The following is a 12,915-nucleotide window of genomic DNA, read 5'->3' as shown; positions in this document are numbered from 1 at the left end:
CGCCAGAGCTGAAGTTCTCATTCAAAAAGTGTAAATAATAACATTTTATTAATTTATTTGGAGGCTAAGGCTGACACATTGTGGACCAGGACTTATGTTGAAAGCAACTTGATATCTGCAAAGCTACAGAATTACGAGAAAACAATTTTTAACTTTTCGGCCATCGTAAATCAAAACTTACAACACCGGCAAAGAGAAGCGACATGTGCCAAGTTGGCGACTATAAAAAAAAAAACGCTACTGCGATTTCGCCTTTACTTCGATATTCGCACGCCCGCGCTTACCTCCGCACACACACACGTGTTTGTTTTTATTTTTTTTTATTTTTTTTTTGTTTGCAATTTTTAAGTCTATGATGTCCGACACGTATGTAGCTGCCTGCAATCCAGAACAAGTTTTACAATTTTCGTCCAGCTACAAAATTGAAAGCGCAAAAAAAAAAACAAATAAAATAGCTATAAACGAGACTGCTCAGCTAGGAGATGCCCTATACTCTGGCCGAGTCGTAGTTGAACTTTTAAGATAGATTAATTATCCTGCTGGAACATATTTATTGTGAATGCGAGATCAATTTTTCTATGTATTACTTTGTGCAGTGTAGAAAAGGAAGGTTTGCTTCAAATCTGAAAACCTTTTAAGAAAGAAACTTTTTCGAAGTTATTTAAGAATGCATTTTCCATGGGGCAAAAGGAAAAGAAGCGCAAAGAAATAGCCTGTGTTTCATCGTTACGGCAGCTGGATGCTGAGTTTAGGGTGTCTCTCAATCGGGTACTCACGACTAGAGCACTTCTTGCTTGTTTTAATAGGTATCGAGTGTTGAAACAAGTTACACGTTTCCAACAAAAATTTGCATCAGCCTCAAACGAGTCTATTGCCGGTAATCAACTTAAGGCCAGCTGCTGATGCAAAACTTGTTATATCTTCCGAACGCCCTGCACTGCAGCTGGAAACGTTGAAATGTCCCTTGGGTTAAGGGCCGCATTGACAGCCTTGCGCCTGGCATAAGTTACACAGATTCGTAAACATGAGAATTTGCATGTTACGTTTCTACATCAAATTTTTACTAACTAACTCTACTGCGTACTTTTTTCTTATTCAATTCCAACGTGGCAGTAAATCAAGTAAGATTTGGTCTGCGTGTGACTTAACTTTCTCACGAACAACTAACATGTTCAAGTTTGAGGACTTGTTTTCTTATATATTAGAACTCAATTAAAGAGAGAAACAATATACTAAACTAATCAAAAAAGGAGTTGTAGATATTCTTTAGATACAACAATAAAATATTCAATATTCTTTTCGCAACACTTCTTGTTAAATCTCTCTTTTTTTTGAGCACCAGCAAAAAAATACACTTAATTTGCATTTAATTAATAAATATGTAATGTATTTTGTATGTATTTAATTTAATGTCATTTTTTGCCGAGTTACAATTTAAATTTGTTATTATTCCGTTTTTTGCATTATATTGTGTTTCATTTTTTGTTTATTTAAATGGCAAAATAAGCTGCGCTTCACCTGAATGGCATTCAGACCGATTTCGAATTGTTTATGTTGATGGACTCAAATTGTGTGGTTTGTTTTTCGATTTGGTGTAAATAAATAAATAGTATTAGAGATAGTATACACTGTGATAGTTAATTAGTTTAGGCGTATAGCAATAGAGTTTTATAATAACGTGTTTTGTATACATGAGCTATTTGTTAATTGTATCTATAAATTTAATATTTAACTTGCTTGCTCGACGCTGGCTGTGTGTTTGCAAAAATAATGCCATTGCGAACCACAAAGTTATAAATTTATATATACATATATATAGATATATATATTTGTATAAATATACTTGTATACATATGAACTTGTGATTACCTGCACTATTAGCAATATTTGAAATACTCTCATTTACCTTTCAATTGGTATTAATTAATAATTATGTGCATACATAATTGTATGCTGGTTTCATTTGTTATAATACTTAAATACTTTGCGTTTAACTTTTCCATCTGGTGCTGTTTTGTCAATTATAGCAAAAATAAGCTCTCTTTAATATATGTATGTTATGTTTTGTTATCTATTTGTTTAGCTTAACAGAAATTATTCAATGCACATTTTATTGTTCTTCATATTACTGTTATTCTTTGCTTTAAATTTTGTATAAATTTTGTATTGCAGTTGCTTGTTCATTAAATGGCATAAATCGAAAAACATTGCAAATTTCGCATTGCACATTTATTGTATATGTATACACATTATTTTGACGACGTTTACTTAAATGCATTTCGTTTTGTTTACTGTTCGCTTATAACAGGCATCACTTAAACTATAATAAGTATTTGACATTCATTTAAATACAGTACAATAATGCGTTAATAGTATTAACTATACATACATATATATAAATTTATCAAAAAAAAAAAAAAGAATGAATTAAGAAACAATTCAACGAAATCTCATCGCATCTTAATCGTAAAACGAATATTTGATTTTTGGCATAACTGCAAATTATAAATGTAGTTAATAAAATTAATTTTAAATTATACAGTCATATATCATAAATTATTGCTGTCTGTCTAACGCGTTGGCAACTGAAATTAAATTCTTATAGAGTATTGCCTCCATCTCCCTATATCAGCTACTCTCACTCTCACTCTTTCGCTCACGCATCGCACTCCACACTCACAAACCTGCACCTTTCTCTTTCTATCTGGTTTTTATTCTCTTGCTGCATCTCGCTCTAGATGTAAATGTTCAAAATTTGCAAAATTAAATACGCTTAAAATTCCAGTATTTGATTTTGTTTTTGACAATTTTCGCTAAAAGTCAGCTGCACATTCGCACCCACTCTCACCCATGCACACACACGTGTACGCAAAACATAAAATTCAGTCTTTTTCATGTACATAGAGAAAATAAACAATTGAACAAAAGTAAATAAAGCAAAGCTGTAGTAAGTACGCTCTATTCTGTGAGTGCTTAGTTTAATTAGTTATAAGTATGAGTAGTTTCTTTTTCCTTTCCTTTATCGTAATTTCAAAAAGTTTCATTTGTTTGAGTGTATTTTGCTTGCCTAAATGAAAGTCCTCCATTTGTATAATTTAATCCAGGTATGCTGGGGCTGCATTAACAACAGACATACGAATTTTCTTAGTGTTTGTGTGTGTGTGTGTGTGTGCTGGGAGGTGCATGAGCATATTTATGTAACACTTTAATTAGATATAAATTGGCGTCTCCTGGCCGGTTAGCAAACGAAACATAGACGTGGGCATGGTTTTCATCAAAATCTGTAAGCGAATTAAAAGTTTTTAACTTCTGCTTTATGTGAAATAATATGATAGTGCTAATGGCGTACCTCGCCCACAGATGAGGATAGCAGCTTGACAATCGTATCGTGTGGCACAGCCACCACACTCTGGTTGTTAATCTCAATGATGCGATGGCCAACCCGCACACCGCCTCGCTCTGCGATCCCGCCGCGCAGCAGGCTGCAAATCTGCAACGCATACGGAACAAATATGATATTACTTATGACATTTTGGGTAAAGCTGTTTATTTCTGCAAATTGAGACATCACTTGTCTACCCATTATTTGAAATAAATGATATTATTAAAAGGGTGACCAAGCCAAAAATGAACTGTCTGTCGTCCACGTTACCATTAGATACAAAGGAGGGCGTGGGTGGATTTTGCGAAACGTGTGAAATACAACTTATAATGATTTTCATAAATATCTTTGGGCAGTTTTAGCTGCATTGTATGGTAAATACAAGTTTCCTTTAATCCATTTTCACAAGCCCACAGATGCGGGTGAAATATCCAAAGTCCCTAAAGACGTTGTCATGGAGATTTTACGTTTGTTTGCTCAGTTAGAAGTCGATCGGACGAATATAGATGCTATACCCAAATAAACTTTGAAAGTGTGAAACACGTGCCAGATGAATTTGGGAAAATACCATTAGAAAGTTTTTCACCCAATCTTTTTCACCAATGTTCCTGCGGCTCAGTCAGTTAGGACAAAGAGTCGCATTTACTTCTAGTAAATAAATTATGTAGTTATTGAATTATTTAAACATACCACGCCGTTTTGCACGCTGAATCCCAGCTGAAAGAGCGCCTTGGGACGCAGAATCTTAACCTCAACGACAGGAGGACAGGGCACAACGGTAAACTTGACGGCAGTTTGATTTTTGGCATTGCGTATATAGTTCTGGCAGGTGGATAGAGGTAAGCCGACAAGGCTCATGCCATTGATGGCTATAAGCTGATCGCCAATGTTTAATTGGCCACAGCGTGCGGCTGCGCCGCCAGACATCAAGTTGGCAATAACCACCGTCGGCAGCATGGAACCCCAGCCGCTCTCAACGATAACAACACCAAGAATTTCACCCTTGGCCTTGGGCACGACAACTTCCTTCTGCAGCTCTTTCTTAGCAAATATCTCGAGCTCATCTCCGAATATCTCCTGGCTGTTAAGCACCTCCTGATAGTCCATTTCCTTGGCCAGATTCTCGTTCTCAATGCCGTTGGCTTTTAAGAACTCCATGTAGGCCACCTGAAAGGCCTGACCAATGGACTGTGCTATAAACTGTGCCTCGTCACTCTCAAATACATGGCATATCATTTTGGGCGTGCGGTTGTGCTTGTTGGATGAACCCCCGCCCTCCTTGTTGGCGCTGCTGTTGTTCTCCTTTAAGGGCTCGCCCTCGATGGTATCGGCAGGGCTCGGAGTGGACAGCGAGTCAACGACTACACCGCCACCATTGGGTATGAAGCGTCGACGTGCCATTAGCACCACCAGATCACCAATATCGGCTATGTAGGAGATGGTACGCAGGGCATGATCCATCATGATTTCCTTGAGGTCCGTATTTAGCACCATTATCTTCTCGGTTGATATGAACAGATCCACCTCGGTGCTTGGCTGACTTTCGCCTTCTGGCGCCTGACAACAAAGAAACACAACAAAAATCCAATAAGTTTACCTCTGACTAGACCCAAGTTGTGGCTTTTAGGTGTTTATTTTGTATTGGTTGCTTACCAAAGCCTAAATATATCGAGGAGTGAGCAGCATGGGTTTTTATTTTATTTTTTTGAAGGGCATGGACGAGAAAAGCAAGACGCATTATAGACAAAGAGCAACAATTTACCGAGCATATTCTAAATGGAGCGTAACTGCATATATTGACACAGAGCTGAAGGTACACACCTTTATGCGAGATACGGCCTCCTCGGCCTGCATCATGCGTGTCGACTTGGTCGGCTGACCCTCGCACACCAGTTGCGTGGAACCGAGATAGCGGGCGCGAAAAAGAACGCCCTCAATTAGCACTTTGGGTTCCAAGAAACCTACGCAAGGTTAACAAATAAAAAAAAATAACAAAAAATCATTTAGTTTTGGGCATGTTTCGGATAAATAAATGAACTAGATATAAACATAAAGCATGCGAATAAATAAAAGCGGCTTCAATTTAATTTGCGTAGTTGTTTTGAATAAAGTGCACTTAATTTAATTTTATAAACTGATGTTGACAAAAGAGAACTGCTCAGCACAAGATTTAGACAGTGATTCTGATTTGGCATGAATACAAGACCAACATGAGAGAATAGTTATAATAGACCAGCCAAAGATTATAATATCCCAGCACACATGTATACTAATATAATATGCTAAAGTGGCTAAATAAGATTTCAGTTCGCTGTAACTAATATTTATAGCTTCCTACATTGCGACCTACATGGTCTTTTAGGCTGTCACTCTATCTTTGAGTTCTAACTCTTGATCAAGCCTACAGAACTACAGAACTTACAGAACTATACGGATTATCCCTTTTCCAAAAGCCCTCAATTGTAATATGTTCTGTTTGTAGCCCTAAGTACCCTCATATATACAGATCAGTTTGTTAAGTTTGGTTTTAATCATTTCAAAAAGAAAATGTTTTTCAAGAAACTTCCAAATAACAATTCCCATTAAGTTCAGATCGCGCTGCTACATTTGCTCTGACGGCAGAAAAGGGAATCTATACCATATAGATATGCTATGATATGAAGAAAGCTTGGGAGAACACACGTGCTATAAAGACTCATCAATCAAATATCTGACCAAGCACAGCAATTACTTCACTTTCATGTATCTACAAGGGTATTTAATTTTTGGCGTGTCGAAAGAAGCAAATCTCTCTTGTTTCTTTTTAATTTTATACATATATATTTTTTTTATATTTATTTTAACAAAACCAATCTATGGCGCTTGTAGCCTTAGGAATCCTTATACTTGCCAAACCTTTTGTCTGGCCCAACAGTTCTCTTATGATATTAATATATATTTTCTATAACTTGACAAACTATATTAACTTAGGCTAGGAAAGGGAGACAGATAGATAGAAGACAAAGAGAGAGCACGTCCACTTACATGGCAGGCATTACACCATCAAACACATAAATGAAAATTTCAATATGCAGCAGAAATATGTGAAAGTCAAAATTTGATTGAGAAGAGAACACAGAACGAAATGAATTGATCATTGATCGCTTTTTTTTTTTTTGGTTTTTTGATGGGGGCGTTTTAAAACGCACAACCACACAACATACACAAGTGCATACAGACATACACACACGCACACACGTACACTACGTACCCTCTTTGTTCCGTGAATGGGTTTTCTTATCGCTGTTGGCCGTCTCCTTGAGCGATTTGATGGAGCCCGTTGGACTCTTTGTATATTGCAGCTTCTCCGGCGAACTTATCGATACATCCGCATTGCCCACAATCTGGCAAATGTCCGGTGAGTTGGGCGTCAACGAGGTGCCAATGCCCTGCCGTATGGTGGCCGATGAATAGGTTTGCGGCTTGGGATTGCTGTTGTTGTTGTCGCTGATGATTGCGCTGCCGCCGTTGTTATTGACCAGTCCGTTGGCATTGCTGTCGGCGGCACCCACAAGTGCCGTTGTCTACAAATTATGAAATAAAATTGGCCAATCAATTTTGCTGAGAATCTTTATAAATCAGCTTGCGCATACTTGTTCGGCAAAGAAATCCTGCTGTCCAAGCAGTCGATCCGTCTCCAGATCCGTGTCGGCTTCCTCCTCATCGTGCCGAGTGGCAGCCGTTGCCGTCGTTGTTGCACTTTTGCGCGGCACCCAAACCGGCGAATCTGGATCCACGGGCAGCACTTCGTCGCAAAACTTCAGCTTGTCCGGCTGTGTTTTGGCGCGCTGCAGTGCTGAGCGTATCTCTTTCATTGCCTCTTGTATCTCGACTGGGGCTGCAGCTGCTGCAGCTGGCTTGCTGCTGGCTGTCACTGCCATGGCAGCCGCATATACTGGGCTGTAGTGTGTTTCTGCGGGACTGTCGCTATCAGCATTATTGCCAGCGCTCAGCTCAAGCTCTGCCGTTGGCTCCGGCTCCGGTTCCGGCTCTTCGCACGGCACTGGCGAGGGCGTGACCGTTGGCGTTGCCGGCAGAGGCGAGGGCGTGCTCACAATGTCACTCGGCTGCGCGGCATCTATAGCTGTTACTGTAGCTATGACTGTGGTGCCGTTGTATTCGATTTGCAGCCGCTCGTTGTCGCTGTTGCCATTGTGCTCGTGCTCATGATTAATTTGCGGAGGCTGCTGCTGCGACTGAAGCTGCGTTTGAGGTTGCTGTGGCTGTGCCTGTGACTGTGACTGTTGCTTGTCGCAGACGACGGATACATTGTTTTCTGTATCGGAGGCATGGCCACTGCTGAGTCCATCCTCCAGCACCGGCATACTTGTATAGAGCTTACCATAGTCGGTTGTGGTGCAGTTTATATCATTCGATAGGCTGTCCAAATCGCCACAGTTCGAGTCGTAATCTGTTGTCTCCGGCGATAGCGTAAAGTTACGCGAGTGCCGACGCAGATTCGCCTCCAATTCAGTGTCGGCCAGGTCGCCGCTGCTGCGGCTGTTGGAATCGATATACAGCTCGATATCGTTGTGCTCCTGGTAGGCATTGTGCTCGTTAGACTGTGAACGAGTATTCATTAGCAAAGGCAAGAAAATCCATAACAATATTGTCAAGCATGCCCGACTGGAATATACCCTACGTCCCTTGAGGCCAAGTACCCTAACAGACACTCGTATTTACCTATCGAATGCGCTCTCATAATGGAAAGGCGATATTTGAATTACTTAAACGAAACATCTAAAATAACCATTTATATAAATAGCGTGAGATTATGAAAATGGCACAGACCCCATTTCGGAAGGAGTGAGTCACATTAAGAGTGAGAGTTTTGAAGAATTCTATCTGTGAACAGAACGTCAGGCAAACCGCGAATTGATGGAATATCGCAAAAGACTGTCATCGCCATTTTTACTCAGATTATAATTTAAAGATATAACGTTTCAATAAGCGCAATAGCATACTGTCTATATATATATATATATATATATATATAGTCGGACACTGACTGGTATTTCGAAATATATGGACGGCCGACTCACCTGTATCCTGGGCGAGCGATGTACCATGTAGAGCTCGTCTTTGGGTATTCTAGCTAGACGCTGACCAATGTAAGCTTGCTCGATATGTTTATCCACATCGCACACGCGCGGCTGTATGTCCTGCGGGCAGAAAAAAAAAAAACATTTTAATTTCGAGCTGAGTTATAATAAATTTTAAAAAACTCACCGAACTGGCCACATCGTCGCCACTTTCCGTTGCATAGTCTGTAAACCGCTTCTCGTCGTCCTCGGGATTCCCTTTGAAAAACTCCTCGAGCACTTTGCGAGTCTCAGAGAACTCGTACAGATAGTCAAAAGTGGGCGTCTTAGAGTTTGCCGTTGTTGTTGGCGTACACTCATGATCGAGCAAATCAATCAGATTGCCAACGGATGCCTTTACATTATTATCCATGCGCTGCTTGACAGGTGAGACACGCTGCGGAAAACCGGGCGGTCGTTTCGGAATGCCAGCGCCCTTGGCGGACGCTTGCTGATTGCCAAAACGACGCGGTGAGCCCTCATATTCGGCTATGGGCAGTTGGCCAATCATTTTGGTAACCTTCAGCACATCCTCGTTGCTGCCTCTTTCTGGGGCCAGTGGCGCTGATTTGTTTATCCAGTTGGTGTCGATGTCATCAAACACAACAATCTCGCCGTCCCGCAAACACTGGCCATCGGCTTTGCCCACATCCGTTGGCGAGCCGGGACTTGCTATGCCCTATGGATGTAAGCATAAATGGATACAGTTCAAAGCTATGCAGAATGCTGTCATGAGTTACCTCCGGTTCAAATTGGCTGCTGCCCGGACTGCGGCCCACGCGTATCTGATGTGGATGAGGCCGCTGGTAATAGTATGCCGACTGCTGCTGCTGTTGCTGCTGTGTCCCCAGGTATCCTCCAGGCATCTGATTAGACGGGGACACCTGCTCAAATGCCTGATGATGATGCATGGGCGCATACTGAAGCTCAGCATTCAGATCCGGTGAGTTCAGCACGGTGCTGGCTGGCGTCACGTTCGGGCTACGTGTACGCATCTCCCAAACGTAGCGCTCCTGTGAAGCTGGCTTGCAAGCGGCGCTAAAGTTCATGTGCAGCTCCGTATGAGCGCCAGCCACATGATTCACATTTGGCTCCACGGAGTCGTTGCTGCTGTCGCTGCACGAGTTCATCGCGAACGCTGCTAGTTAACTAAAGTTGACACAGCGCTTTGTGGCGCTTGAGTAAAGGCTACCTTTCAGCAGCCGGTGGTAATCTCAACTGCTGCTGGCATGCTACGCTTGGAGTCTGTTGCCTGCAAAATATAAAACAGCTCGGAGATTAGCATATCAAATTATATGTGCACACCTCTCTTTGTGTGTTTGATGATCTAATACTATAAACTGTCTGAATCACTGTAAATGCAGCGGCCCAGCTGATGCAATTGTTGTTGTTGTTGTTGTTGTTGTTATTGTTGCTTTTGTTAAGCGCTTGGAGTTGTGCACAAAAATCAATGCACAAATTGGCTGCACTTTGATGTTTGTCAGAAGTGTTGCCTATTCAGCTATTTTTTGGCTAAATGTGGCTATTTTCAGAGGTCATTAGACAGAAAAATGATGACATTTTACTGATTTAGCTGTTTTTGGCTATGTCAATGACAAGTAGTTGCGGCCAATTTGTACTCAGAAAGCTTATTCAGCTATTTTTAGCTATTTTGAGCAACGGATACAGCTACTTTTTTAAGGCGGCAGTTGACAGCACTGTTTGTGCGCATCAAATTACACACGTATGAGCAAACTTATGCCGCTCAGTGTGTGTGTGTGTAATGTTTTGTGGATTTGCGCACGTAAACTTGGCCTCCAAAAATTGTTCGTGCAGCCGACAGGATGCTGCAGCAGAAACAAAGGCGTTACAGTCTGCGTATGTATGAGCCAATTTAACTACAGTGTGCGCTCGCTATGAATAACACATTATCACAGAACGGCGGCACATTCGTTGCTTTTTAACTGAGCCAGCACTTAGCTTGTTTTTCTTGCACTTTGTTGTATAGTAGTACATGCAACGCAAATGTCAGTTAGAACAGCAAATATATTATAGAGAATACGTTTTGGGGTCATGGCGAATGACTGTTGTCTATAGCAAATGTTTACTGTACAGCAGTCCTCAAATTGTCAAAGGACGCAGCAGGCCGCCGGGTGTTTTGTGTTTGGGTAACACTGCCGTCCCCCGCGATTGCAATGCGAGCATCTGTCACCGTCTTCTACTTATCTTTTGGGGCCCAGAAATGGCGAATTAGATGACACCAAAAAAGCGCTATGTACATGCAAATGTGTGAGTGCGTGCGTGCGCGTGTGTTGCTCCACCAAAGTGTGTGTTTATGTGTGTGTGTGTGTGCGTCGTATTGGCATAGAGTATTGTTAAAAATCAATATATTTGGCAAGGTTTTGCGTGGACGACGTTATCCGCACTGCTCGCAACAACAACACTTAACCTGCCCGCCAGCAAAAGAAGCAGCAGCAACAACAACAACAACAACGGGCAGCATAACAATGCGTATTTTCTATATTTTTGGGTGGCAGTTCGCCCGTCGACACGCAATAAATGTGTTTCATTACGATTTGTGCACAAAACAATTATCTCCGCTATAGGCACACATGGCTTCTGCAAACAGTCATGTATTTTGCATGTTTCACACGGCAAATTACCATTTAATACATTTTATTCACTTTCTTCGTGCTAGTAAATGCATTTACAACTCGATAAAAAAAAACCAAGAAGCCGTTAGTGGTGGACAGCCCCTCCGATTAATTTGTATTGAGTCGATGTCTACGAACAGACTTATCGATGTTGTGAACCGATGTATCGGTATTTAATGTGATTGGGCATGCGATGTTCGATAACGAACGCCGTCAGTTACAGAAGAAAACACACTACCAAACGAATCGGACGTACCGCGGATCGTGACCCGTTGCGCGCGTTTTAAGTGTGTGTGGTTATTTTTTTGTTGTTGTTTTACGTGCAATTTGACGCGCGCGCATATTTGTAAAATTGTTTGTTGTTGAACAAATATGCAATAAACAAAAGTGAGTTAAACTGAGACGCTTGTGCCAATATGTCCCAACTAAATTTATATGCTCATTAACTTACGCCCAAAATTCCATAATATACACTTGTGTAGATGTAAGCCGCCTTTTGAATTGAGCCAGTGTCTAAGTTAATTAGCGTGCGCTGTTGCCACTCAGATACTGTATACCAGGATACAGATACACATGCCAATGCTGCTGCAGCAGCAGGGTGTGTTCCTGCCAGTGCCTGTTTGCCTGAGTGTGTGTGTGTGTGTATGTGCGACTGTGTGCCTGTGTGGGTTGTGAACCTGTGCTAAAAATCAATAAAGCACGCTCGTGCAAAAGTCAAACAACAAAGAAACGGTGCCTGTTCTGCTCCTGTTTCCCTTCCACATGCACAAGTACACATAGGCACATGTGCGTGTGAACTTTCTGGTTCAGTTATTTATTTTTTGTTTTGTTTTGTTTTGTTGTTTTTTTTTTTCCTGCTTGCTTGTGCCTGTGTTGCCAAGAAGGACGCCAGCTGAGAGGAAAAAAAGAAAAGAGGAGCAGCTAGAAAACTTGCCAATTATGCGCGTCGCTTTGTGCAATTGAAATTGCAGGTAATTTCACACATGCTCGTAATTGTTATAATAAAATTATTGCGCTCAGTGCAACGGCAGCAGCAACAAAAACAATAAGCGTTAAAATAATAAAACACCGTTAAATGCGCGCGCCTACTTAGTCGAGCGTGACCAAAGCACTAAAAACCCGTTGTTGTTGTTGTTGTTGTTGTTCTGGCTGTTGTTGTTGTTGTTGTAAGTAGTTCTTGTTGTTGTAGCAGCTGGCAATTGCAAACAACGCAATTGAAAACGCACTTGGCAACGCCAATGAACAACAACAAACGTTGTTGCCAGGGCAGCTGCTGCATTATCCTTTTTAAAGTTGGCAACTCTGTGTTGAAAATTATTCCATATAACTAGGCAAGTGGAAATGAATGCATCTCCCGATCCCATAAACCTCATCTCAATTAGACGGTGAATTTACCAGGCCTTACCAGAATGAATGCAAATCCAGAGCTTCCTTTGGAGATGTATTAAAGCATTTTTGAGAGATTTTTATATTTGTAAATTTCTCTGTAATACATTAGATAAGTGAAAGATAAGCTTGAAGCTGAAATATAACTGTGTTTTTGCTCATTTTCTGATCTTGGCTATATATATTTTCCATCAACATTAATTTTTCTTCTCTTCGTAGCATATATACCATTAAAGTAGGGTATATTTTCTTTTACGGCTATTTTAACATTGCTACGTTAACATTAATTTATTAACATTCCGATTAGAATATGCCCTGTTCACAGTGAAATAGCATCTGATAACAGCTTATACGAAATTCAATTCTGCTAATCAATAAATTGTTTGATCTGTAA

The 12,915-nt window shown here is 40.9% G+C and overlaps 1 protein-coding gene across 2 annotated transcripts; it reads right to left on the bottom strand.

Annotated features, from left to right (window-relative positions):
* Positions 1 to 1,381: 1,381 nt before the first annotated feature.
* On the bottom strand, positions 1,382 to 11,257 carry X11L. Of its 2 annotated transcripts, none has more exons than XM_032440225.2 (10): positions 11,145 to 11,257; positions 9,243 to 9,754; positions 8,651 to 9,181; positions 8,464 to 8,583; positions 7,015 to 7,983; positions 6,633 to 6,945; positions 5,204 to 5,325; positions 4,073 to 4,939; positions 3,350 to 3,490; positions 1,382 to 3,281 (listed from the first exon to the last, which is right to left on the bottom strand). In XM_032440225.2, the coding sequence occupies exons 2-10, from the start codon at positions 9,630 to 9,632 to the stop codon at positions 3,210 to 3,212; spliced, it is 3,525 nt and encodes a 1,174-aa protein (XP_032296116.1). In that variant the 5' UTR covers positions 9,633 to 9,754; positions 11,145 to 11,257; the 3' UTR covers positions 1,382 to 3,209. The 2 variants fall into 2 exon arrangements, with proteins under 2 accessions (XP_032296116.1, XP_002055288.1); XM_002055252.4 differs by having other exon boundaries at positions 1,383 to 3,281; positions 5,204 to 5,343; positions 11,145 to 11,256.
* Between the last annotated feature and the right edge of the window lie 1,658 nt (positions 11,258 to 12,915).

This window comes from Drosophila virilis, chromosome X, assembly GCF_030788295.1.
Source record: "Drosophila virilis strain 15010-1051.87 chromosome X, Dvir_AGI_RSII-ME, whole genome shotgun sequence".
NCBI classification, from domain to species: Eukaryota; Metazoa; Arthropoda; class Insecta; order Diptera; family Drosophilidae; genus Drosophila; species Drosophila virilis.
This window is presented reverse-complemented; position numbering and strand designations above follow the sequence as displayed.